At 35.1% G+C, this 27,037-nt stretch overlaps 1 protein-coding gene across 5 annotated transcripts in view; it reads right to left on the bottom strand.

Moving 5' to 3' along the window:
* Nucleotides 1–27,037, bottom strand: part of OLA1 (Obg like ATPase 1) — a 181,680-nt gene that overhangs the window by 53,739 nt on the left and 100,904 nt on the right. For all 5 annotated transcript variants that reach the window (XR_016394132.1, XR_016394133.1, XM_089916657.1 and 2 more), the window contains 3 exons: nt 23,975–24,150; nt 5,117–5,197; nt 4,718–4,815 (listed from right to left, as the gene is read on the bottom strand). Coding sequence is in view for 3 of the 5 variants with exons in the window: in XM_089916657.1 (XP_089772783.1) it covers nt 4,718–4,815; nt 5,117–5,197; nt 23,975–24,150 (355 nt within the window). In the remaining 2 variants the exon portion in view is untranslated. The remainder of the gene's footprint in view (nt 1–4,717; nt 4,816–5,116; nt 5,198–23,974; nt 24,151–27,037) is intronic.

Genomic DNA, 27,037 nt, shown 5'->3' with positions numbered 1-27,037 from the left:
CCTAATTTCAAATCTACTTGGGAAGCTTTCTGAAGTAAAATGAATAATTTATTTAAGAATAATTAATCATTCCCATTTTATTTGTTTCGAGTAAATCGAATGTATAACAATGTGATTTTTTTCAAAGCAGCATTATCTGTGTTAAATTTCTAGCTTCAATGAATACTCTTGTCAGAAATTGATGACTTCTTATAGTAGTTTTACAGAATACATCATGGCATTCCTGAAAGGCCAAGAAAATGCTGTGGGAAGAAGGTTATATTAACCTTCTACAAATATAATTGTGAAGTGGACTTTTGCTCACGTTGAGTTAAGTGTATAGCCTGAAAATAATGGAAATCAGTGAATGATAGAAATCGGTGAAATCACCTATAACAGTGAATACTGCTCCTATTGATAAGACGTAATGGAAATGTGCTACTACATAACATGTGTTGTGGAGAACAATGTCCAAGGATGAGTTAGGTAGAACAATTTCTGTCAGACCTCCGACTGTAAACAAGAAAATAAAACCTAAGTCTCACAGTATGGCAGATGATCACTCAACATTACCTCTGGGGAGGGTTGCCAATCAACTAAATACTTCTACTCCTATAGGAATAGCAATAATTATAGTAGATGTGTAAAGTATGCTTATGTGTCAACATCTATACTTACTGTGAATATATGATGCGCTTGCACAAGAAAGCCTAAGAACCAATCGATATTATAGCTCAAACTATCCCTATATACCTGAAAGGTACTTTTTTCCTGAATAGTATATAACATATATAAATATAATTTTATATTATATACACATACATTAAAAATTATATGCAAAAAATGTTCACGCTTCCCCTTTGTAAATAGTTGCTGAGATATAGTATCTGTAATTCTTATATACAGTTCAAGATATCAAGAATATATTGGGCTTATTCCATGATTTTCCCCCTAGCCAGGTATACAATATACAGTATCACCAAACTACATTTAATTGTTATGTACAAATTATGTGGAAAACTAACAAAAACAGAAAAGTTGGGGTACGGCAGACAGAATCATAGTAAAATATGAATTAATAAAACATTTTTCTATTTAAAATTCATTTAGTGAACCTGACACATTGCCCTTGATTACAAAACAGCTTAAAAGACTGCAACTACTTGTCTACCTATCTTGAATCAATTTCAACACTCAGATTAATTGACTCTTATATAATATTAGAGAATAATGTTCAGTGACCACAAGCCCACCAGGGCATATGCAAATACATGTTTTACACACACACACACACACACACATGCATACAAGAAGTCTGAATGTCTTAAATTTTAGTTATACTTTTCAGTTGAATATGTAGTATAATAAACAACAAAATAAAATTATCCTTTATCAACAGTTTTAAGAAGGATGGGGACAAGAGAACACAAACAAGAAACAAAATTGGAAGCTACGTAGGTGTACAAAATTAGTTCTACCAATTTCATAATTGGATAGGATATACTACTAACAGAGCAGCAAAGGTGCAAAGATTGAAATTTACACCCCTAATTAAGCAACAGTTTGGCAGGTCTAATGTCCTATACCTGCTTGATACCATGACTCATTAGGCGATCTCAAACGAAAATTAATACTACATGTAATAGGATCTTAGTTATAAGAAACTGATCATGTTTAAAATATGAAATCCTCAAGTGTTCAAAAATCATTGACATCTGCCAGAGATGATGACGACGACAACACAACAACAATTTCTGCATAGTTTTATTCATTCAAAGAACAACAATATATAATAATAAAAAAAATTTCTGTGGATTCCCCTTACAACATCTTGATTACTGTCATCTAATCACAACACAACTGTAACTAACCCGGCTGCCATGTTATTAGCTTCTCTTCAGGGGCTAGGTCTTAATCATAAATCAATGAAATGACTAATTCAACATTGTTAAAACCAGTGAGTAGATGCTTGGAACCATTCCGGTTTTTACATCTTTCAAAAAGGTCAATACACCTACTCAGTAACACAAAAGACTTGTCTTTCAAAATGCTTCCTTATTTTCTAGGACTTAAAAATTAACATGTTTCCATTTAAATTTAAAGTGAACTTTAGTAATTAAAACGTTCATTACTTCTGAAATGGTGACCCCCTAAAATATAGTTTGTCTTCCTCTTGTGGCCAGAATCACAAACTCCTCCTCCTCTTTCCTGACCATTTAAAATAGCTTCCTAGATCTAAAAGACCCATGAAAATATTTATTACTACTTCCTGCATCAGTCTTAATTTGCTACAGTAACATTACATAATAACCTTAAAAAACAAAACCTTTTTCTTTTGCTAAAGGAGCAACTTATGCAAATGGAGCTGAGATATAAACATTACCAAAAAACAAGATGCTAACACAAATTTAAAGGATTTAGTAATTAAAATATATTTTAACTATTTACATCTGCTTGCAATGTTATAAGTGATGAAAACCTAGTGTTCATATCCTTCATAATAAAAATTTATTCTGCACTTTAATACAAAGGCTATGTTGCATAGACAGATTTAAAGCTGTAGCAGAATGGCTGAATGAAAGGAGAATGGCAATCTTTCTGGCTCCAGTAGATGCCATTCCCTATCACACAATGTTTCCCACTCATAAATACATGACAAATACTTCCTCAATCATTTTTTACGAGCAGGGATGCACAGGGGGTAGTCAATGGCTAGCTTGAGGGAAAATAGGAACAGCAGGCGGCAGAAACTGTACAGAAAATGGCTATGTGGTAAATTCTCTTCTGGAACATCACTCAGTTACCCAGTCTTTGATCTTTCAGCTACAATTACACTAACTTCCACAAGATCTGACTCCCCCCACCCCCACCAAACATACACACTACCCCAAACCAGATCATCAGTCATACATAAAATCTAAAATTTGATTTTATAAATAGGATCATCCATACCTCTATATTTTTATAAATTAAAATGTGCTATTTAGACAAGAGTTTACTTTCAATTGGCTATAACCATATCATCATCACAACTGGTCTCACAAAAAACATGGGGTGTCTGGCGACAGCTAAATCACAGACTGGCGTCTCCCAAGCAGTCTGTCTACCATTAGGGTCTGGGAAATAGTATTTACTGTACAATTAGAGCCTGGGAGTTCTACCTGTAATCATCCAAATACAGGTGTGAGAAGCTCCTTTGGGCAAGGAAACTGACTCATCCCTTTTCATGTAAACTTTGATGTCTGTATTGTTTCACGGAGCCCTGGGAAACCTTACCATTCACACTACAATGAGATTTATTAACTGAAGTCAAATAATATATTTAAAATTCCTTCCCAAAGGTGACAATTTTTAACATATCAATCACAAAATTTATAAGAATTTTATATAAGAAACAAGACAGAACTGTTTATTTTAAAGTTAATTATCTGCTGGAAGACACTGACCAGTCAGAACTGAATTTTCATGTCAGGTTTATGCTTTCTAGAACATTACAAATTAAGAGGCCGAATTCAGTTTCCTATCAGGAACACAAAATGTCTTATAGTAATATCAACAGGGCATTTTTAGTTGCAGTAATTTCACAGAATTTATTCTAATGATTTATTGGAGTTAACCATCTGACATTAATTATTGTTTTGGCTTCCAGTCTATGAATGTTTATTTTTCAGTTTAAAGCTTCTCACTCTTTGATATCATATGGAAATGAGAATTTTTAATGGAAAATTGAAACCATGTGCATCTAAGTACTTAATGAAGTACAGGGGAAAACAAATGAAAATATATTTTAGGAGAATTCAGATATTTTACTTTGGATAGTTTTGGTTTGTTTGTATGACTTAACAGTATAAAATACTGAGGGTCCAGTGAGTACCATGCCAAATGTGTACATGCCCTTATGTTACATAAACATATGATTTTTTGAAGTTAATAGTGAACTAAAGGAAACCTGGCACATTTTGGTTACATGTCAAAAATGACAATCAATACATGAATGCATAGTTTTTACCTTTGTGTATTTTAAAGTATTTTGAAACAAATACCTGGTCTTTCCCTCCACCATACCTTTTTTTTTTTAATTAAAAAAATGTTTTTTAAGGGCTTCCCTGGTGGCGCAGTGGTTGGGAGTCCGCCTGCCGGTGCGGGGGACGTGGGTTCGTGCCCCGGTCCGGGAGGATCTCACATGCCGCGGAGCGGCTGGGCCCGTGGGCCATGGTCACTGGGCCTGCGCATCCGGAGCCTGTGCTCCGCAATGGGAGGGGCCGCGACGGTGAGAGGCCCGCGTACCGGGAAAAAAAAAAATGTTTAAGTATTCAATCTGGATTTTAAGACTTATGCCCAGCTACAATTCCAAGTAGATATTTTAAAGTCACATATAAAATCAACAAAGCTAGAATTTCCTAGTTTAAAAAGTTTTATTGCTCTAAGTAGATTTATTCTCATTTTGCAAAGGAAATATTAATGTCTATTCGATAAATTTGATAATTAAATATGTATAATTCAATATTGCCTAATATAATTCCTTTTCTTTTTCCTCTTAAGTTCTCTCAGTGTAAATCATTAGGCGATTCATCTCGGAATGTTAACACTAGGCAAAGCTTTCTCATCCATTTTAAACTTTTTAATAATAAGGAGAAAATTTTTAAATCAAACATAGCAGTAAGTACATATGTATGTGTGTTTGTGTGTGCTCAGATATGATATGTCGGGGTACATCTGGGGAGGAAAAAAAACTTACCATTTGTTTTTCTTTCTAATGTAGTCTTTTTCAGAAAGATTAACCAAGTAGACCATTGGTTTTGAAGTCAGAAATAAGTGTTTATTCAACACTTCAATCTAAAGTGGGAGATAGAAAAAGAGTCCTTTTTAAAAGTTGAGTAAATATTAAGTCACTAAAGAACTTGAAAGAAAACTATTTAAACAAGAAGCCATTTTTATAATTCTTGTTTCTAAAAGATTAGTTGTCACAAAATATCAGGAGTAGGGGAAAAGAAAAAATAACAAGCCTGGGAATAAGAAATCATTGAGAGAAATAAAGTTTAACTAGATATAATAATAAGTGTAAAATAATGACAATTTTGTTCTCTAAGAAATCGAAGCAAAGGTAATAGTAGATCGCATCATATTTATAATTTACCTCTTTGTCATTCCAATCATGACAGAAGCGAACAGGTTTCTTTTGATCTATAACCCAGGATTTGACTTTGCACATTATGTCCTATACACAATTGAGAAAAAAAGTAAATACAGGATGAATACTAAGCATTTAGATACTAAATATTAAAATTAAAAGTTTTCAAACCCTCAATTAAAAGTTGACTATAAAAATAAAGGCAACTTTTTAATGAAAGAACTAAGTTGCACAGATAATTATTTTCAATATCTCATTAAAATACGAAATGAAACATTAATGTGGCATTAAAATTTTACCATATGAAATGTGGAATACTAGCAAAATTAGTAACAATCTTAAAATTATCAAACCATTAAAACATACCAAAGACTACAAGAGTTAATAATATCTCAACATTATCTAGTGATGTAAACTGCAAGATAAACATGCTGTTAGGAAACGGGGGGGGGGGGGACGGACGGACGGACGGACGGACGGACGGACGGACACTGGAGAAAGACTGAATTATAATTTTTTCCTTAAAAAGGAAAACAAAATAGATGAAATTGAGCCTATTACTGATGATCTACCCTCCAAAATATTAAATCAACTGACCAAAACCCTTTTTATTCTGAATTAATTTTTTGCTGACACCTTCTCCCTGCCCACTTCTCCTGTCCCTGCTCCACCCCCCTCCCAACCTGCCAAAGCCTCCATTACACAATGGCAAGAGCCCTGCACTGGTGACCTCCAACCAGCTGCATTCACTTTCAGAACATCTCTCTCTGCTGGAAATCTAAAGGCCTTTTAGTTAGCAAGCTAGTGTGCATTCAGAAGGAGTAACTGCAGGAAGAGCCCAATGTGCTTTGTTTCTCTGGCCTTTCTTCACAGAAAGATTAATCATCTGTGAAATGGAAACGGCAAACAGCAAGTGACACAAACTGAACCCTTCAAGCCTTTCCTCATCAGTTTTGTGGTTCTGAATCTAAAAGCTGCGTGTGGCAAGGTTCTCCTTACAGGCAGGTGTTAATAAAAGGCTCTTGGGTCTGAAAGGTCAAACTTAGCTCTTCCAGAAGAAGTGCGTTTGAGAGTCATCTGTTTTTTGTTGTTGTTGTTGTTAAAGATAACTTACGGGTATGTTTTAAATATGCATTTCTCAAATTTTATTGTAATACACAATTATTAGTAATAGATTTCTTAGATTTTCATGATGTATTTTATTTTATCATAAATCATTAGTCTTCTATAAATATCCACTTGTTAAATTACCTCAGTATTTAGTATACCTTCCTTCCAAATCTTGCTGTTACCAACAGGAAAAATAAGGAAAAAGCCCTATATCCTTAGATCCTGATTTGAAACCCTCCAGGAAAAGGACTTCCCACAGACTTCAACAAGGAAGGGGCAAGCCGAAAACTTTTAATGAAATCTAACATGGTCTGCTTAAGAATAATCACTTTTACTCTTCTATTTCACTCATAAATGTTTAAAAGTGGCTAATGTAACACCATTTCCTACAAGGAGAAGATCAAAGTGCTATATTACAAATGCATTATGATTAAAAAAGCCCTGTGCAGCCTTGCTATTAACTGTTCTTTAAACCCTAAAAGGCTTCCCATAGATCTCACTTGGCACTGCATATACAACCTTTGACAAGTAATGTAGACCATTTTTATTCATTGCCTAAAATTGTAGGCAATTATGTGCGTCACACTGGCCACCTGCAAATTCTGAATGCCTGCTCCAGTTGTCAGTGCAAAAAACTAATGTCGGAGGGGATTAATCTAGGGGGAGAGAGTCCTCTTTAATGGCTCCAGCAGGTGAAATGGCCCAGCTGGTTACTATGATGAGAGGCCAGAACAGCTTATGTGGAGACACGCAACAAGATTATACAAAAGAAGGAGAAAACAGTGGTACCATCTTACATTTGGTTCCATTAGTTTTTTTCAATTAAAAAAAGAAAAGAAAATAGACAAAGGAAAGCCAAACCAAAAATAAGGAAGGAAATTAAATCTTAATCATATAAAAAGTATAAAATACTTTTAACTATAAACATTTTCACAAAACCAAAGGGCCTCAATAAATGCTGATTGCTAGTGAAGGAATTTCAGTATTTCAGTTTCATTTTAAATTAACTAAAGCACCACTTCAGAAATAGAGATCCTATCACAAAATCTTTTTGGCGTTAGTTTCTTTCCCCCTTCACACCACCATATTATATTACAAATTAGGAGCACTCAAATTTTAGATAAAGAGAATCAATTCATAATTAAAGTTCTAAAGAAGTATATTCACTAAAGCCACATTCAAATCCTTTTAGAAAAATTTAAAGATTATAACCAAGTTTTTAAACAGTTTAAAGTAAAAATATTTTAAAACTTAAAATATTTTATTTTATACTCAGTACTCTCTTAATTATCCCTACAAAAGATTTAAAAGCCAAGAAAAGACACCTTAGATTATTAAGATGTCAGTTTTACTTAAGACAAATCAAAAATAGATTGCTTTCAGGTAAGATTACCTTATGTAAATGATCATTATATGGTATAGCTGCAAAGTGCTGTCTTTCTTACATAAAGTAAAAATATTTAGTTTTAGCAAAATTAAAGATGCTACGTTCCTTACCTGAAAAACTGCTGATCAAATGAAAGAAAACATTTGGACTTATTTGTATAACCTACTTAATGGATTGACTGAATTTTTCCTATGCTTGTATATATAAACATATATATTAATAATTATAGTTAGAACAATATTCCATTTAATTGAATTTGGTTAACTGAAAAAACCTATTACATAACTTAACCTACTTTTAACGAATTAGAATACAATAAAAGCATAAAATAGAAACACTAATGCTTGATGCATCAGAAGTTACTTTAGAATTTTGTATGTCTTTAGTAACATCGTTATATAGAAATACAGATGTAGGAGGAGGACTGTTCTGATAACTTTAACAAATTCCTCATTTCCAAAATAAATTCTGTACATGATGAAGACTGTGTAAAAATTCCTGGTCATTTGAACTTTTTTGGTTATATTGCAACAACATGAGTATCTAACTTGAGGTAACCACTTTATGTTTAAATGTGGGAAGAAATCCTAGATCCACCACTTACCAGGTCTATGACCTATTACTTCATTAATAAAATGCAGATAATGATGCTATCTACCTCCTGCGGGTTGTTGTAAAGATCAAAAGAGATAATGTATATAAGGTGTTTAGCATAGTTCTTGGCACAGAGTAAATAAGCTCTCGATAAATATGAGTTTTGTCATTGTTTTTATGATTGTTGAAAGATTAAATACTAGTGATCTACAAAATGCCAATATAGTCTCTTGAGTACTCCTTTAAAGCACACATCTTCTCCAACTGGAATAATTGTTCATTAGTCCTTTTCTTCAAATTTCTGACGGTTACCAACAATACTGGCTCTCTTAGTGAAATCTCAATTCAGGCTTCTATCCTTAACATTCTATAAGGTCTAGCTTTTGCTGAACAACTACCTTTTAACTCCAAAAAAACTTAATCCAAACTCACCTTGAATACTTTGCTCTTCTGCCGTGACTCTTATTGATGATAGCCTCACATTTAACTTTAGAAATGCTCTATGTTCTTGATATATTTTATTACTGTTGTTGTTAACAGCAGCTATAATGTATTTAGACTCAGGATGTATGATTTGCCTAAATTCCTATTGCCAGTAAGGGGCAGAGCTGAGATTCAAATTCAGGTCTAAGTGACTTGAAAATTCACGTTCTGTCCAATCACCCTGGCCTGTCTTCCTTACTGCCTTTCTAATTACTCCTGTTTAGCCTAGGCATTCCCAAGGCTGTTATTTAAAGTCCTCATTCTCATTCCAAGGTCACCAGGAAAATTCTATATTCTTTCTATGTGGGTAAAATATCTGATTGTCAGTCCATGAACCACAAAAATAATATTTTCTTTGCAAACACTAATATAACCTCGTTATGTTATATAACCCATATAGACTTTCTAAAGACTACTTGACTTCTCTATTTTGGTATTTTCTAGTTCCCACAGCAGAAATTATTAATCCATGATCCATAAATGGATTTCAGGAGTTTCCTAATACCCTGAAATTGTATGTAAAGTTCTATGTTTATGTGCATTTGAAGGATAATGGCACATATCTTCCAAATGCTTTTAAAAAGGATTCACGATCCAAAAATCCAAGAACCATGGTTATGTGACTCCATGGCAACACTCAAATGCTCCAACGACAGCCAATTTAAGTATATGTTCTAGGTTCATGGACTCCCATACTTGAGGTCCAGAGACACTGACCTAAAACCTGCTTCAGCCAGACTCTGCACTCAAAATTCATCTATTCTTATCAAAACCGTGCTGATAAAAATTCTAGCCACTATAATGTTTATCTAACACAATTACAGTTAAAATCATAACAGGGTTGTTGGAAAACATTACAAATTAAATATATCATTATTTTAAAAGATTGAATTGCTTGAGAGTTAAATATGTTTAGAGAAAAAAATATGTAGCTTGCTTTACTATATATTTAAATAAATCATAAAGCTACAGTAATTGGAACAGTGTGATACTAGCACAAGAAGAGAGGTACAGATTAGAAGCAACCTAAAAACCCATAAACTGGAGATTCGTTAATAAATTATGGGACATCCATACAACAGAACAGTTTTTATCCATTAAGACAAGACATATCTGTATATATATTTGCATAGGAAAATGTTCAAAATACATTGCTAAGTAAAAAAAGCAGGTTCAAAACAATGGAAAAAAGTTAAGAATATGGATCTTGTTGTCAAACAGATTTGGGCTCAAGTCCTGGCTCTATCACTTTGTAGCTGTGTAACTTTGGGGCAGCTACTTAACCTAAGTTTGTCTCTGTAAAAGTGGGATAGTAACTCCAATTCAATATACGGTGATTGAGAGGATTAAATGAGAAAATACATGTAAAGTAATTGCCACAGTTCCAAGTACATAGTAAATATTCCATAGATATTAAGTATTATTATTTATGGCAGAATGCACAATGTGATTCCATTTGTGGTTCTGAAACTACATATAATACATATAAATAAATGTACTCATAAAGTGAAACTGGATAGATGCCTTAACAAATTGGTAGCAATAGAAATCAGGAAGATTGGATCCCAGAGAGACTTTCCCTTTCTGCCTTCTTTTTTAAAAATATAATGCTGTTTTATTTATTTTTAACCAATAAATATCATCTTTAAGATAGGGAAAAAAAATAAAGGTATACTCACAGGGTGAGGGGGAAGGGAGGACTTCATCTATCCTCTGTCCACCATCTGTAATCCTAAAATTTGGTGGCTAACTGGATAGGCTTGGCAGTTTATCACTCTTATTCTGCAATAATGATAGCTTCCAAGCCTGGTACTTCTCTCTAGCCAAACCCACTACCTTAATACCTGAAGTTAACACCCAGATGAGCTGACCTATGCTGGTTGGGTGGCTTTAACACACACAGCCAACAATGCACTGAGACCAAAAGAATGGGGGGCAAGGCCTCCAGCTCAAAATAGTCTGGTTAGAAGTCCACTAATACAGCTTCCTCCTGCTCCAACCAAAAATCCCCTTTAAACAACCCAAATAGAGGAAAATCCTAACTACACTTTCACTCATGAAACAGACCTCCATTGTATTCTAAGTTGAAATTAAATATCTGCCTGAATCAGAATATTAAGCATTTGTTTCTCTACTAGATGAATGCTGCTGTTTATGCAGACCAGAGAAGTGATCACTGGCTACCATCTTTCTACATGCTTCAGTGACTAAAACTTCCAGAAAAGAGTCAGGCAACACAGAAGCAAACTAAGACACCTGGCAGCAATGCTCTGATGGCTGAGCGAGTTATGTGTGGGAGGGTGGGGGGGGGGATGTCCTCTAAGAATTAAAATGATCAGTTAATTCTAGCAATCACCTGTTAGAATGTATGTTGGCAGTTGTTGGTTTTCAGTTATCTGATTCACTGAAGTAAACAGTGGAAACTTAAAACAGCAATGTTCCTAGACCATCGGCTCTAAAGTGGCAACCGGGATGGACACCCATTTATTTCTGAGGTATAGATCTCAGCGGAGGATTTGACTATTACTAAGAAGGCAACTGTCCCTATGATTTCTATAAATAAGTCTGAATGGATTTCACCATGTTCAAGGAAGGAAAAGGGAAGAGGAAAAGCCCACAAATCTGATTTTAATAAAAAGGCTACTGAATAAGGAGAGTCATAAAGGAAGAAGAAAATGATCACACACACACACACACACCACTCTCTCAATGAATCATTTGGCATACTTGGCAGAATGCAAAAAGAACGCCTATGAAACAAGAGCATGAGGCCATAAATAGAGAACAGAGTGAGGTTAGAAAAAAATGGATGAGATGTCAAGAGAGTTGATGAACTAAGACAGATTTTTAAGGAAGCAAAATCAAAGCCGGAAAATAAAAATCCAAGTTGGAGATTCACCTGATATGGCAGAATATAATGTGGTTTGAAGGTCAAACTTGAAAAGGGGTTATACTGAAGTATAACATATACTCAGTGTAACATACATAAGTGTACAGCTTGATGAAGTATCACAGAATGAACATATGCATGTAACTACCACCTGATCAACACAAAGAATATTACCAGTAATGCAGTCACAATGTTCCACTCCTCTCCAGAGATAAGCACTATCCTGGCTTTTTTACACCACAAATTAGCCTGTTATTGAAATTTATGGAAATAGATTCATAAAATACGTATTGTTGTGTCCAGCTTCTTTCCTTCAACATTGTTCGTGAAATTCATCCACGTTGTTAGATATAGTCGTAGTGTGTTTTCTTTGCCATGTAATATTCCACTGTAGGAATATACCTCAATTTGCCTATTCTACTATTGGTAGACACTGAGGTTGTTTATACTTTAAAACTATTACAAATAAAGCTTCTATAAACAGTCTTATACATGTACTTCAGTAAATTTATGTATGCATTTCTCTTGAGCATATACCTAAGACTGGAATTGCACCAGTCTCAGGTCACACATTTACTCAAACTTCATATACACTGCTGATCAGTTTTCAAAAGCAGATGTACTAATTTAATTTACACTCCCATCAACACTGAGAATTCCATTTGCTTCTCATTTCCTCCAACGCTCGGTACTGTCAGTTTTCTTAATGGTAAGTGTGTAGTATCTCATAGTCTGAATTTGCATTTCCCTAATGATTACTGGGGGATTTCATCTCTTATGAAGTACTTGTTCAAGTCTTTTGCCTATTTTTCTATTGGGCTGCCTTTTTCTTATTTATAGTTCTTTGCATATTCTGTAGACAAGTTCTTTATTAGATACTGCAAATATGTTCTTTCACTCTGTGAAAGACGACTGCTGATTTTAATTCCATAGTGGTCAGATAACATATTCTTTATGATTTCAATCATTTGAAATTTGTTCATTTGCTATATGGCTAATAATATGGAAAATTTTGGTAAATGTTAAATTGGTACTTGATAAGAACGGACATTTGTGGTTGTTAGGTGCAGTATTCTATATGTCAACTGGGCCACATTCCTTAATCACATTGTTTAAGTTTTCTATATTCTTACTAAAATTCTGTCTGCTTGTTCTATCAATTACTAAGAGAAGTATTAAAATATTCTATCATGACTGTAGATTTGGGTCTTTTTTAAAAAACTTTTTAGTTCTATCAGCTTTTGCTTTATATATTTTGAAGTTATGTTATTAGGCATATACAAACTTAAAATTATTTTATCTTCCTGGTAGATTGAACATTTAGCATTATGAAATGCTTCCTTATAACTCCTTTAAAGTCTATTTTGATATTACTATATAATACAGTGGCTTTTTTTTTGAGAGGGGTGGTATATATTTTTCCATCCTTTACTTCCAATTTTTCCCATGTCTTCATATTTAAGATGTATCTTATAAGCAGCATAGAGGTGGGTTTTAAAAATCCAATCTGACATTCTCTGTCTTAACTAATCTTTTAAAAATTTATTGAGATGAAATAAACATAAAATTAACCATTTTAAAGTAATTTAGTACTAAGCCTTCATACTGTAATGCGGCCACCACCTCTATCGACTTCTAAAACATTTCAATCACTTTAAAGTAAAACCGTGTACTCATTAAGCAGTTTGCCCCCATTTTCCCCTCCCACTAGCTCCTGGCAACCACCAATCTTCAGTTCTGTCTCTATGAATTTACCTACTCTGCATATTTTACACATATGGAATCATACAATATATGTGACCTTTATGTCTGGGTTCTCTCACTTAGCATAATATTTTCAAGGTTGATCCACATCTGGCATCTGCATTCATTTACTTTTTAAGGCTGAATAATATTCATTGTATGTATATACCACAATTTGTTTACTTAACCCCGATGGACATTTGGGCTGCTTCTATCTTCTGGCTATTGTGAATAGTGCTGCTATAAACGTGCATGTACACGTATTTGTTTGAGCACCAGTTTTCAATTCTTTTGGAAATATCAATCTGGGAGTGGAACTGCTGGGTCACATGGTAATTCTATGTTTAACTCTTTGAGAAACTGCCAAACTCTTTGTCTTTTAACTGGAGTATTATATCATTTTAAATTATGTCATTATCACCCCCATTGCGCTATTATTGTCATATATTTTATTTTATTTTATTTATTTTTTTAATTTATTTATTTTTTTGCGGTACGCGGGCCTCTCACTGTTTGTGGCCTCTCCCGTTGCGGAGCAACAGGCTCTGGACGCGCAGGCTCAGCGGCCATGGCTCACGGGCCCAGCCGTTCCGCGGCATGTGGGATCTTTCCCAGACCGGGGCACGAACCCGTGTCCCCTGCATTGGCAGGGGGACTCCCAACCACTGCGCCACCAGGGAAGCCCTGTCATATATTTTAACTGTACCTCCTTACATTAAAGTCATAAGACATTTTAATTTTGCTATGTTTTTACCTTTTATTTTGAAATAATTTCAAACTTAAAGAAAAACTACAATAGAGAATGTCTGTACACATATTCATTAAAGTATCATTTTGCCATATTTGTTTTATCCTTTATCTTTATATGTATGCATATACACAAGAAAATATAGGCATATTATTACATCTGTATATTGCCAAACGTATTGCCAGAATTCAGTGATAGACTAGATATGAGAAATGATGGAAAGAGAATGTGTCAAAAACGATTATGTTTTTGGTTTGCATAATCTAACAGACAGCGGTACAATTCACTGAGCTAAGAAACCCTGAAGAGAATCAGGTTTGAGGGAGGGAGTTTGATTTCAGATGTGCTAACTTTTGAGTTGTCTTTGAGAAACACATGAGATGTCAAGTCAGGAATTAAATATACTAGCCTGGAGTTCAGAGGACAGATCGGGGTTAGAGATACAAATCTGGAAGCTATTTGTATTTAAATAGTAATTGTATCAATGGGTATGGATGGCATCACATAGAAAGAGAACTGAGAGAAGAGATGAGAGCCTAAGACTCAACTTTAAGTAATGCCAATATTTAATAGCAAAGGTATAAGAAGATGAGCCTGCAAAAGAAACTGAGAAGTTGCTAGAGAAGTAGGAGGGAAACCAGGAGAATGTGGTCATGGAATCCAAGGGAAGAGTAGTTCAGGCAATGACACAACAGTGTCCAATACTACTGACAAATCAAGATGACTGAAAATGTTCCTTGGATTTAACAATGCAAAAGCCACTAATGACCCTGGTGAAACTGTTTGAGTTTAATGAGCAGATAAACCAGATAGATAGAACTGAGTTATTAGGAGGTAGAAAAAATAACTCTTTCAAGAGGTTTTGAAGAAGGAGAATAGAGAAAATATGGTAATTGAAGGATGAGAAGTGTGGTATTCAGTAAGAAGTGGTTTTTAAGATTAAAAAAGACATCTTTAAATAGTTGATGCAAACGGTCTAGTTTGAGAGGGACGAATTGTATATACAAGAAGGAACTACTGGTGACTGAAATACAACTCTGTGAATACACTAAAAACCACTGAATTATATATATGAAAAGGGTAACTTAATGCTATGTTAAGTTACCTCAATAAAATCACTTAAAAGCAACAAAGGGAAAAAAAACAAGGGATGACTAATAGTGTAAGATTTCTAGAAAGTTAGTAAGTGATAAGATTCAAAGAATTGGAATAACTAGCCATAGATAAGAGGAATGAACAGTAGGCTTTAGTTTTGGCTAGTGGAAAATTAGAGAGAAAATGAGGGAATTCCTATGTCTGATGGCTTTTACTCTGATCTTTGAAATAGGAGGCCAGGTTGTCTGCTAAGGGTAGGGATGGATGAAAGCAGGGAATGGACATAAATAAGAGGTTTGAGGAGAGTAGGGAAGCAGTTGCAGCAGAGAGCAGGGGAGCAACTAGGAAAGCTGGATGTAGCTGAGGACCCACTTGAGGTTGCTAATAATGAGTTTATGGGGATACTAACATGTCCTATTTTTAATTTTCTCCATCTGTGTTCCATTGGCGACAGGCAAGGAGAAAATGGACAGATAGAAATATCCAGGAAAGTATGCCTATAGCATATGCACCAAAACATCAGTTGTTATATGAGTTTATTCCCCTCAGGGTATATATAAATTGATGATTCTAAAGTAGTTTGGTCTCAAATGAGTCTAATCCTTGTGAGCCTTGCCCCAAACACAATACATTCTTTGTGTTATCATGCTAGTCTTAAACAGCTTTGCACTTCCTAATTGCTGTCTTCAAATAAATAATAGTGAGAACTGAGGACCTATAAGCCAGATACAGAAAGACAAAAATTGTATAGTTCCACTTTCATTAGGTACCTAGAATAGGCAAATCCATAGAGAAAGGAAGTCGAATAGATGTTACCGGGGCTGGAAGGAGGAGGAAATGGTATGTTATTATTTAAAGGATACAGAGTTTCAGTCTGGGATGATGAAAAAGTTCCCGAAATGGATAGTGGTGATGATTGTACAACATTGTGAATGTACTTAATGCCACTAAATTGTACACTTAAAATGATTAAAGTGGTAAATTTTATTTTATGTACAGTTTGCCACAATAAAATGTTTTTTTAAAGAGTAAGAAGCTTCTGATTTAGGCTGTATCTCAAAGGATGACTAGGAAACAGGACTGAAGGGGCAGCAAAAGGGTAGAGTTGTAGTTAATGAGCTCATGTGAAACCAAAATGTTTAGTTCACTGTTAGGAGAGCTGAGAACGTATAAGTCAGGCAAAGTCGGATCACAAAGAAATTTGTAAGCCATGTTTATGTTGGCAGTATCTTACAGGAAGATGGTGAGGTATCTTAATCAAGGGAATAACATAGTGAGATCTGCAGTTTCTAATTGTGGAGAACAAAAGCAAGAATGGAGGTAAAGAAATCAGTTTAAGCATAAATGAGGCCCAAACTAAAGAAGTTTTTAAAATAAGGAGGAAGGAAGAGATACAAGGAATATTCAGGAGATAAAATCAACAGGATGGGATATAAATTGTACATGAGAGAGAGGAGTCAAAGATACTGATACTCAGTTCAAACAATTTGGGTCCACTGAGTTGGAGACCACGAGAACAGAGAGGATATGGGGAGAAAGGTGAATGAATGCAATTCAGTCTCATTAAGTATTTTTAGTATCTTGTTCTTTTAGAAACGATCTTTTTAAGTCATGTAAGACTTAGTTCTGGAAAGATACATAAGAATCTAGAGAAGAGAAAAGGGTAAATGAGAAGGCAGAAGTGGGTAGGAGAATTATGTTTTTACAGTATACTCTTTTTGAATCTTTTGATTTTAGTGAAAAACACGTTACATATTTAAATATTTTTAATGTTTTTTTTTAAGTTACGTAAAAAGTCAACTTTAAAAACTGCCATAAGAATAATGAGAAGAAATCTGCTAATAGCCATATGTTTGGTGGACGTTAATTATTTCATTCAGAGAGACTGAGAGGAAAAAAAGATCCATTAATTACAATTCCTGGTTGCCTTATTTAGTTGTTTAATTAAGTAACTGTTAGTTCTATAAATATTTTTTAAGTATGATGATTTCCAAATACTTGATCAATACAAAATAAAATTGTCCTTAAAGCTTTCTACCTTCATTTTCCAAATTTTGTTTTTCCAGATACAATGTATACACACTTTAAAATCAACCTTGAACTTGATGCCTTGTTATGGCTTAAAGTGTCCTCCAAAAAGACAGGCTGAAGTCCTAATCCCTCAGAGTAGGACCTTAGCTGGGAATTAGCTAAAGATGCCTATCTGGAGTAGGGTGGGCCCTTAATCTGATTACAACTAGTATCCTTATAAGAAGAGTGAAATTTGGACAGAGAGAAGGTGGCCATGAGAAGGTGGAGGCAGAGATTGGAGTTATGCTGCCACACACCAAGGAATGCCTGGTGCTACCAGGAGCTGAAGGCGCAAGAAACGATTCTCCCCTAGAGGCTTCAGAGGGAGCACGGCCCTGCCAACACCTTGATTTCAGACTTCTAGCCTCCAGAACTGTGAAAGAATACATTTCTATTATTTTAAGCCATCTAGTTTGTGATACTTGTTATGGCAGCCCTAGGAAACTAGTACACCTAGCTAATAATACCAATAGTAAATGTTTATCCCACTCTTGCCTTCTTTAGTGCCTCCGTTTTAACACAACAGCAAGACCCACTTTATAAAAGGTATCTTTATGACAGAATATATGGACATTATAGTCAGGAAGATTCTGTTTTAGCATTAAAAAGTTGGCTCATGTTTTATGCTAGAGTATATCTAATTCACCTTTCTCCTGCTTATTTACATAAAAATACATAACAACCAAATCTAGAAAATGGAAACTTCATAGGAAGAGAGGCTTGAGTGTTAAATTTCTGAAAGATTACCCAGAAAATAAAGACACATTTGAACAAGTATTAAGGAATAATTAGTAAATACCTAGTGAACAAAATACCTATTTTTCTTATAACTTCCAAGTAGCTTTTATAGCCTAGGATCTACATCCAATTAAAGTCCCTGATTCTGTTAGTCAAGATTACAAACATAAACTGAAGAAAAGAAGACAATCACATTTTATACCTTTAGACCATTTGTTAGAGAATACAAGAAAATGTTAAAAACAGACAACTCCCCTACAAGAACTAGTTGGTACCAGAATCACATAGATAGCCTCTTTGTATTAGGAAAACTAAAGATAAATCAGAAACAGGAATATAAAACACCACCAAATTAAACTTGGGATACTAAAGAACCACCAAAACTAAATAGAATGATTAGGATACAAAGTTTAGATGCACACTGGATGAAGACATGCTAGCAGAGACTGTTGGTGCCCTGCCTCTATGCCCTCTGCCCTCACAGATCGGTACATGCTGAATGGCTTCTTACTATAAGCATCCACAACTGCCTAAGCACCATGCTCAGACCACACAGGCGCCAGGTGCCAGGCGGTAGTTAACACTCCGAGGAGCAGCCCACAATCAACGACTGATGGGAATTAGTTAATCATTAATTACCCCAGGTTCCTCATCCTTCCAGTAGAAAAACTACAAGACACTTTCTACACTGTTTTCTAGAGATCCCTGGAAGGGCTGATCCCCTTCCGCTCAGGGTTTTCCGCCTGCTCAATATACATAACTTTGTATTGGTTTCCTTCCCTTCCTGGTCTTAATTCCCCACTCCCTGATGTGTGCCTCCCGAGTTAACTCCCAAGAAAACTACCTGCACTCCAGTTCTTGGTTCAAGGTCTACTTCTGAGGAGACACAACCAAAATTTAGATTAAAAGGCAAAGAGTTTGAGATATGACTCAAAATGGCTTTGTAACTCAAACTGTCACAGCGTTAAGAAAACACATAAGGAGCTTCTTCTTAATCTTCATAAATTACATTGCCCATCCAAATTTTCACGTTAGTGAAGATGAAATTGATCCTAAAGCCTATGACTTCTCATGTATGCATCTATTCCAGCTTCAAATCTCCTACCACATTCCTTTTCCAATCTCGGATAGAAACTTCAAAACCCTTTCTCTAGTGCAAATCTAAAATTATAGTTTGATGAATATAGGTCAGAAACAGCTAAGGACAATATATATGCATTTACCTCTTTATTTGGAGGCCACCTAAAGGAAATAATTTCCTTAGACCTTTTTTTTTCTTAAAAAAATTAATAATACATTGCTATGAAAAAAAGTCAAGTAACAGAGAGGTATAGAGGGTAAATAGTCAAAGTGCCCACCCCAATCACTCACTCTCTCACAGCCACTAGTCCCTTTCCAAACACTTTACTGTTAAAAACCTTTTTTAGTTTCCAAATGTTTACTGTTAAAACATAACAATTGAGCATATTTCCATACCTCTTTTGATGCACTTATAAAAATACAGCTATCATTTTTTACGTAAACCGGATTATACTATAAATGTTGTTTGTAACTTACTTTTTTTTAAGGCAAAAGTAGTTATAATGTAAAAATATTCACTAATAAACTACTTAAAATAACTCATCCTAAAATGTCTTTCCCTGCTTAACATTGGTCTTTATCCCCACGAACTGTCAGATTGTTATATTATGATATCAAGCAAACTGTTGGTAAAATTGTATCGAGGAGACCTCCATTTTCACTACTAATGAACTAAGCGAGTCAGAGTAACTGTGCCTATAAAGACAACAATAAAGCAGGCCTAAATAGAGAAAAATATTATCTTCTTAATAGTACCAAGGACCTAAAAAGGTAGTGAGGCATTACTAGACCAAGAAAAGGGCAGGGGAAGGCCTAAGACTCTTCTACCCTGGGGTGGAGGGTAGAGGGCTGGTGGCTGCTCTAAAGCAGTGATCCTCAAACTTTGTGTAGCGTGCATAACAGAAAAGCCTGTTAAAACACACCCCCAGAGATTCTGATTTAGTAGATTCTGATTTAGTAGATTCTGATTTAGTAGCTTGCATTTCTAAGAAGCTCCCAGGTGATGGTGATGCTGCTGGTGTGAGGACCACACTTTAATTGTGCCTGATCTAGACTAGAGACTGGGACAGCAGGGGATGAGGAAAGTATAAAAATGATGTAAGGAACACACATAAGACCATAGAATCCATGGGATATTAACCCCTCATTCCATCTTCCCTTCTCACCTTCACCTCAGCAGGTTTGGGATCCCACTGCTGCTCTTGGCCACTTTTACCTAGACTCATCTGCCAATCCTCAGGAAAGAGCTAAGACGCCAAAGCTCTTTGATTTACGACAGAGGAGGCACCTCACTGGAGTAGGGAAAGGACAGTATTTTTTTTTTTTTTTGGCTGCGTTGGGTCTTTGTTGCTGCGCACGGGCTTTCTCTAGTTGCGGCGAGCAGGGGCTACTCTTTGTTGCAGTGCACGGGCTTCTCATTGCGGTGGCTTCTCTTGTTGCAGAGCATGGGCTCTAGGTGTGCAGGCTTCAACAGTTGTGGTGTGCGGGCTCAGTAATTGTGGCTTGTGGGCTCTAGAGCGTAGGCTCAGTAGTTGTGGTGCACGGGCTTAGTTGCTCCGTGGCACGTGGGATCTTCCCGGACCGGGGCTCGAACCCGTGTCCCCTGCATTGGCAGGTGGATTCTTAACCACTGTGCCACCAGGGAAGCCCAGGACAGTCTTTTTTTTAAATGGTGCTGGACCAACAGGTTTTCCATATGGGGGAAAAAAAGTCAAATTGGATGCCTGCCTTAAACTACTTACAAAAAATAATTTCCAGGTGGGTTAGTGAGCTAAGTGTGAAAGATAAAACAATAATGCTTTTAGAATACAAGAGATTATCTTGATGACCTTAAGGTAGGAAAGGTTCTTAAACAAGACAGGAAAACACTAACCTTAAAATTAACACCTGTTCATCAAAAGATACTATTAAAAAGATTAAAAATAAAAGCCACAGAATGGGAGAACATATTTGCAATCCATTCAAAGCAAATGACTAATATCCAAAATATATAAGTAACTTTCACAAATTATTGAGAAAAAGACACTGATCCAATAGAAAATGAGCAAAATAATTAGAACAAGCACTTCACAAAAGAGGAAATCCTAAAGGGCCAATCAATATTTAAAAAGGTCTCCAATCTTATATAACTAGAGAACTGCAAATGAGAACCATAACCAAATACCATTACACAGCTATCAAACTGCAAAAATGAAAAAATCTGATAATACCAAGTACTGACAACAGGATAAACTCTCACAGACTAGGAAAACAGTGTTATCTAGTAAAGTCGAAGATATACATATACTACTGACTTCTATAATAAATATAAGACTTTATCCTTACATGCATCAGGATGTAAAAGAATGTTCACAGCTGCATTGCTCATGATTATAAAAAACTTTGAGGGAAAATTCAAATGCCCACTGACAGTAGAACAGATCTTAAAATTATGGTATATTTTTTTCAATGAAATATTTTACATTAAGAAAAACAAATGAATTAAAGATAAATGCAACATAAATGAACTGTACAAAATAATGCTGAATGAAAATGCTCATATAAATAGATAAAACATGATACCATTTATATAAAGTTTGCACTCAGGAAAATAATTCATATCATTGCAGGTGGCACATACACCGATAAAGATATTATTATAAATTTCAGGATTATGGTTAGCTGTGGGAAGACAGAAAGTTTTAAGACTGGTAAGTGTTGGAGATACTTTGGGGTGCTAAACAATATTCTATTTCTTGACCTGCAAGTAGGTTTTACTCCCATTTGTATCACAGCTATTTGTTAAACTATACATATGAGGTTAATGTTTTACAATTTTTAAAAGCATAAAAAAAAAACCCCAACATATTGGCCCTGTGGTTGGACTAATATGGTTGAAAAACTTGATCTACAATTTACTAAGTATGAAATCTTGAGCAATTCACAAAACCTCTTGAAACTTGGCCTTCCTCAGTTTTAACATGGAGATAATAATATATACCTTGCATGTTGTGAGATTTAAATAACATATATAAAAAGTGCCCAACAGTGCTTGGCTCAATAAATAGAAATATAAGATGTTCCTACACTGAAGGATTCTGTATTGTAAAGATGTTAATTCTTTCCAAATTGCGTTATAGACCCAACCAGAATCCTATTTTTGCTAACAACCAACTGAAAAAAAATTTCTAAAAAGCCATCTGTTTTACCATACTTACCAGTATTGGCTTTGCTACAAGATAATCTATAGCATGAATTCACAATAGGGGTAATATTACTCCCAGAGGGGCAAAAATTGGTTCTTGGGGGTGAAAAAAAACTTCGTTATTAAAATGTTTTGTGGCCCTCCAAAACTCAAGTCTATCCAACAAATTCTTACTTGTTAGTATTTAATTTCTCTCATTAGGGAGAAATTTAATTAATTGAAATTTAATTCAATTTTTTTCCTTAGGGACAGTGATAATTAAAAAAAAAAAGTTGAGAAACATGAATCTATAATTTATTCTGAAGCAGCTGAATCTAATATGAGGAAAGAAGATGATGAAATAATCACAGTTTGGGGAAATAAGGAGTAATAACACCCAGCATTCTAGTTTTCTTTGAGAAGAAAGGCCAGGAAATGGTAGCCCAAGAATTTCAGAAGAACGTGATGCCTCTTTTCTCCATTTAAGTAAAAGTAAGATCGACAAATTTATTTTGAAGACAGTTAATGCTTCTGAAATATATATGGATGTCAGTAAGTTTCAATTAACTAAAGGATGACTGCATAAGGCTTTACTCTAATCAGAAACCATGCTGTTTGGGGCAGAGGAATTGCCTTCAATCCCAACATCTGTCTCATGACGTTTTCCCCCTTTACAGAAAGGGATATCTTTCATACCCACATGTGAAATCCCCTTTTCCATCCTAAATCTTGTACAATTTCCTCAGACAAATCGCTCTCCTTTCTCCATTCTATTTGAACAGGGAAAAAGTGAAGTAACTCTGATGTTAAGAAAAGTAAAATGACTTGGGCTCACTCCAGACTCTCAAGGAAATCAGTAGCACAATACAGGTCTCCCTGTTCCAAGACCAGGCACTTTCGACCATAATTTATTGGTAGTGTGACTGTTTAGAGGTTGTTGATTCTGTAATTGATTTCTTCCTATTAGAGTTCCCTAATCAAAGGTGTGTTTTCCAAACTTATTAAAAATAAATAAGAAAGCAAAAAGATAATCAGTTTCCAAAAATTAGAAAATAAAAAATATTAAAAACACATGAAAAGTTAAAAAGAAAGAAATCTCTTCCTATAACAAAAAAACATAAAAATCAAGAACAGTTTGTGGAAGATGTTAATTAATGAGAAAATATATAATTAAGGCTGCTTTTTTAAGGTAAAAGACAATTTGATGATATTTAAACTAAAAGCTTCAAAACAGATTTTGAAACATTTCCTACACTATTACTAATAATTATTCACTACAATGTGATAGAAAACACATTTGAATATTAAAGACAATGACATGTGTTTTCACACCATAAAAGATTAAAATTATCTGTCTACTTTAACAGTGCATTCATTTGGTCAATCGCTGTGGAAGACCAATTCCTTATGTAAATCACTTCTTCCAAATCCACAAAACTCATATTCAGTCCTTTATCTAAATCCAGTTAAGTGTTCATCATAAAACCCCACATCTCCAACACCAAAACTTGAGGATATACATAGTAACCATAAAATACTCAATATTACTGCTATATATGGTCTCCTAAGAACACCTTAAACAGCCTGTCACCACAATCCTTCGCTGCCAAGAGAAAACAAGGTTTCTCAACAATTTTTTAACAGAAATGATCCTTGAATCCTAAAATTCCATAACAATATTAGTTATTGTATGTGCTTTATTTTTAAAATTTAATCAAGGAAAATGAACTCAAATATCTAAAGAAGCTGTAGATTTTACTTACATATTCAGGTTTTAGTTTTTTATCTCCTCCTCTCACAGCCACTTTTTCTAGTTTATCTATAATGGGCCCAATCATTTCCTCATCTTTAAGCTGAAGCTCTTCATGTATAATTTCTATATCTCGAATAGGATCTACACTTCCTTCAACATGCGTGATATCATCATCTTCAAAAGCACCTAAAATAAATTAAAGGGAAGCAATTCAATAAACAAATAACACAGAAGTTCATTATTAGAGTGAGCCAAGATTCCTAGAAGGTTAACAATTTATTCAAGTTATTCTGAATTCTTACAAGTAGGACAGAGTATTTTTTTCCTATTTAGTACTATTTAGGGCACTAGCAGCAAAACAGTAATTCAAGAGCCTCAACGTTTCGAAAACTGATTGAAATAAATAAAATTATGGTCTTTAAAGAAAGAAAATTATGCGCCAGAACTACTGGTATTTTCAGGTTTGGTACGTTAAAAGATACTGTATTCCAGGCATGAGAGCCTGAAGTTCTAAACTGCACTATTAGGGTTTCCAAGGGAAACTGGATTTGGGGCGGGGGGATGGTGGTGGTGGCGAAATCATCTGGCAGGCCTCTTCCCTGCTTCAATCTACTTTATCACTGTGGTTCTGATGGTGATTAGATAATGAACCACTCAGACACACAATTTACACAGCAGCTAATTTCATCGGCCTGATTTGAGGGTATGGTTTTTAGGGGACTATCAAAGAAGCAGATGAAGGTGCATTCGTCATATATGAGTGACAACCATTCACAGTATCTGAACAAAATGGTGCTGGCCCTTATTAGAAACACATGTTATTATCACATATTTAAAGTGCAGTTGAAGCCATAATTTCAAATTGCCAACTGGAAACATAAGGGTAAAACAACCAGACATTACTCAAGCATGTGTACTGACTTTTTATGCCCTTTTGAAGACATAATGTGGCAACATAATTCAACTGGGATTTACTCAAATTATCAGATAACAGTATCACAAAAATGAACAAATACTAAGAAATATTATAAACAGAAAGCAATGATATACCCACCAAACAATAAACACATTTATAAACAAGTTAATTTAATTAAAATTACGAATTAGATTATATTCCCAAAATGAGATGCTTTCAAACATACAGTATCAATTATTTTAGATAGAGGTATCATAGGAATCATGACAGTTTGACTGAGTTTGATAAGAGAAAAACAGTGACTACAGCTCATTCTTACATACAAAAAAACCGAGACATTCTCATTACAGGTTGCAAACTTTTAAAATATAATTCCCCAGAATTAAAATAATTAATCTGTTCATACCTTAACGTGGAAATATTTGGTAATAATAATTTTAAAAGTAAATTATTACAATTAAATATAACTATTTAAAATAATACTTAAGTATTCTTGGCAAACAATCGATGTTATATAGTACCTGATTCATATGAACAAAATTAGTAAGAAGTGAGGAGGTACATTATATCTTACTAGTAAACACATCAGACAATGGTTTAGGTAAATTTTTTGAATACCTGAAAAGTATGAAAAAAGTTTCCCTGGAAGCACAATACTATTTACTTCTTATCATGATGAGGCAACTTACACAAATAGCACAATAAAACAGGAAAACTGAAAATAAAAGTTAGTTTCCTGGCACTCAGATCAACAAAGGAAATGCGGTCAGTTCAGTCATAGAAATAAAAAACATTTTATGACACTTAGAATGAAAAATTTCTTATATAGTCATCTTGATGTAGGGGCTAATGAGTAACTATAGTGATGTCCTCAACAACATCCCTACAGTAAATGCATCAGCAGATTTTAAATGGCAATTTCAGCCCTCCTTTTAAAATTTATTTTTAAAACTTAATTGATTTATTTATTTTTGGCTGTGTTGGGTCTTCATTGCTCTGCATGGGCTTCCTCTAGTTGTGGTGAGCAGGGGCTACTCTTCGTTGCGGTGCACGGACTTCTCATTGCAGTGGCTTCTCTTGTTGCAAAGCACAGGCTCTCGGCGCACAGGCTTCAGCAGTCCCAGTACATATGCTCAGTAGTTGTGGCACACGGGTTTAGTTGCTCTAAGGCATGTGGGATCTTCCCAGACCAGGGCTCGAACCCGTGTCCCCTGCACTGGCAGGCGGATTCTTTTTTTTAACATCTTTATTGGAGTATAATTGCTTTACAATGTTGTGTTAGTTTCTGCTGTATAACAGTGAATCAGCTATACATATACATACATCCCCGTATCTCTTCCCTCTTGAATCTCCCTCCCACCCTCCCTATCCCACCCCTCTAGGTGTTCACAAAGCACGGAGCTATGCGGCTGCTTCCCACTAGCTATCTATTTTACATTTGGTAGTGTATATATGTCCATGCCACTCTCTCACTTTGTCCCAGCTTACCTTTCCCCCTCCCCGTGTCCTCAAGTCCATTCTCTATGTGGCAGGCAGATTCTTAACCACTGCGCCACCAGGGAAGTCCCAGCCCTCAATTTTAATTAAGTGGATAACAGAAACTGAACTGCGTTGTTGTTCCTATGCCTGAAAGTTAGTGTTCCTATTTTATTCATTTGTATATGAGGTGGTAACATATTATGCAAATAACTTAAATTTATTTTTAAAAGTAAATAGTGCCAAAAGTTAAGATAAAAATGAACTGAAGGGAACATTAAAGTTATCCTTCAAAACTGAATAGCCCTGTGATCAACTGGGGCCTAAAAGAGCTGTAAAATATAAGCTTACAGAAAATTTGGCGGCCATTTGGGCAACTTCCCATTTCTTACAACTAAAAAATCAGAGATTAATTTCCAAAGACATGCTCCTGGGTCAACAGACATCACTGTACACTCACATCATAACATTCTTTCATATCTTTTTTAGTACAAGATTTACTGGTTAAGAATAAGGGCTTTAGGGCTTCCCTGGTGGTGCAGTGGTTGGGAGTCCGCCTGCCGATGCAGGGGACAGGGGTTCGTGCCCCGGTCCAGGAAGATCCCACATGCTGCGGAGCGGCTAGGCCCGGGAGCCATGGCCGCTGAGCCTTGCGCGTCCGGAGCCTGTGCTCCGCAACAG

The sequence above is a fragment of the Delphinapterus leucas genome, chromosome 8 (genome assembly GCF_059928025.1).
Source record: "Delphinapterus leucas isolate spDelLeu-1000000601 "Yukka" chromosome 8, BTC_Dleu_Yukka2, whole genome shotgun sequence".
Classification (NCBI taxonomy): domain Eukaryota; kingdom Metazoa; phylum Chordata; class Mammalia; order Artiodactyla; family Monodontidae; genus Delphinapterus; species Delphinapterus leucas.
This window is presented reverse-complemented; position numbering and strand designations above follow the sequence as displayed.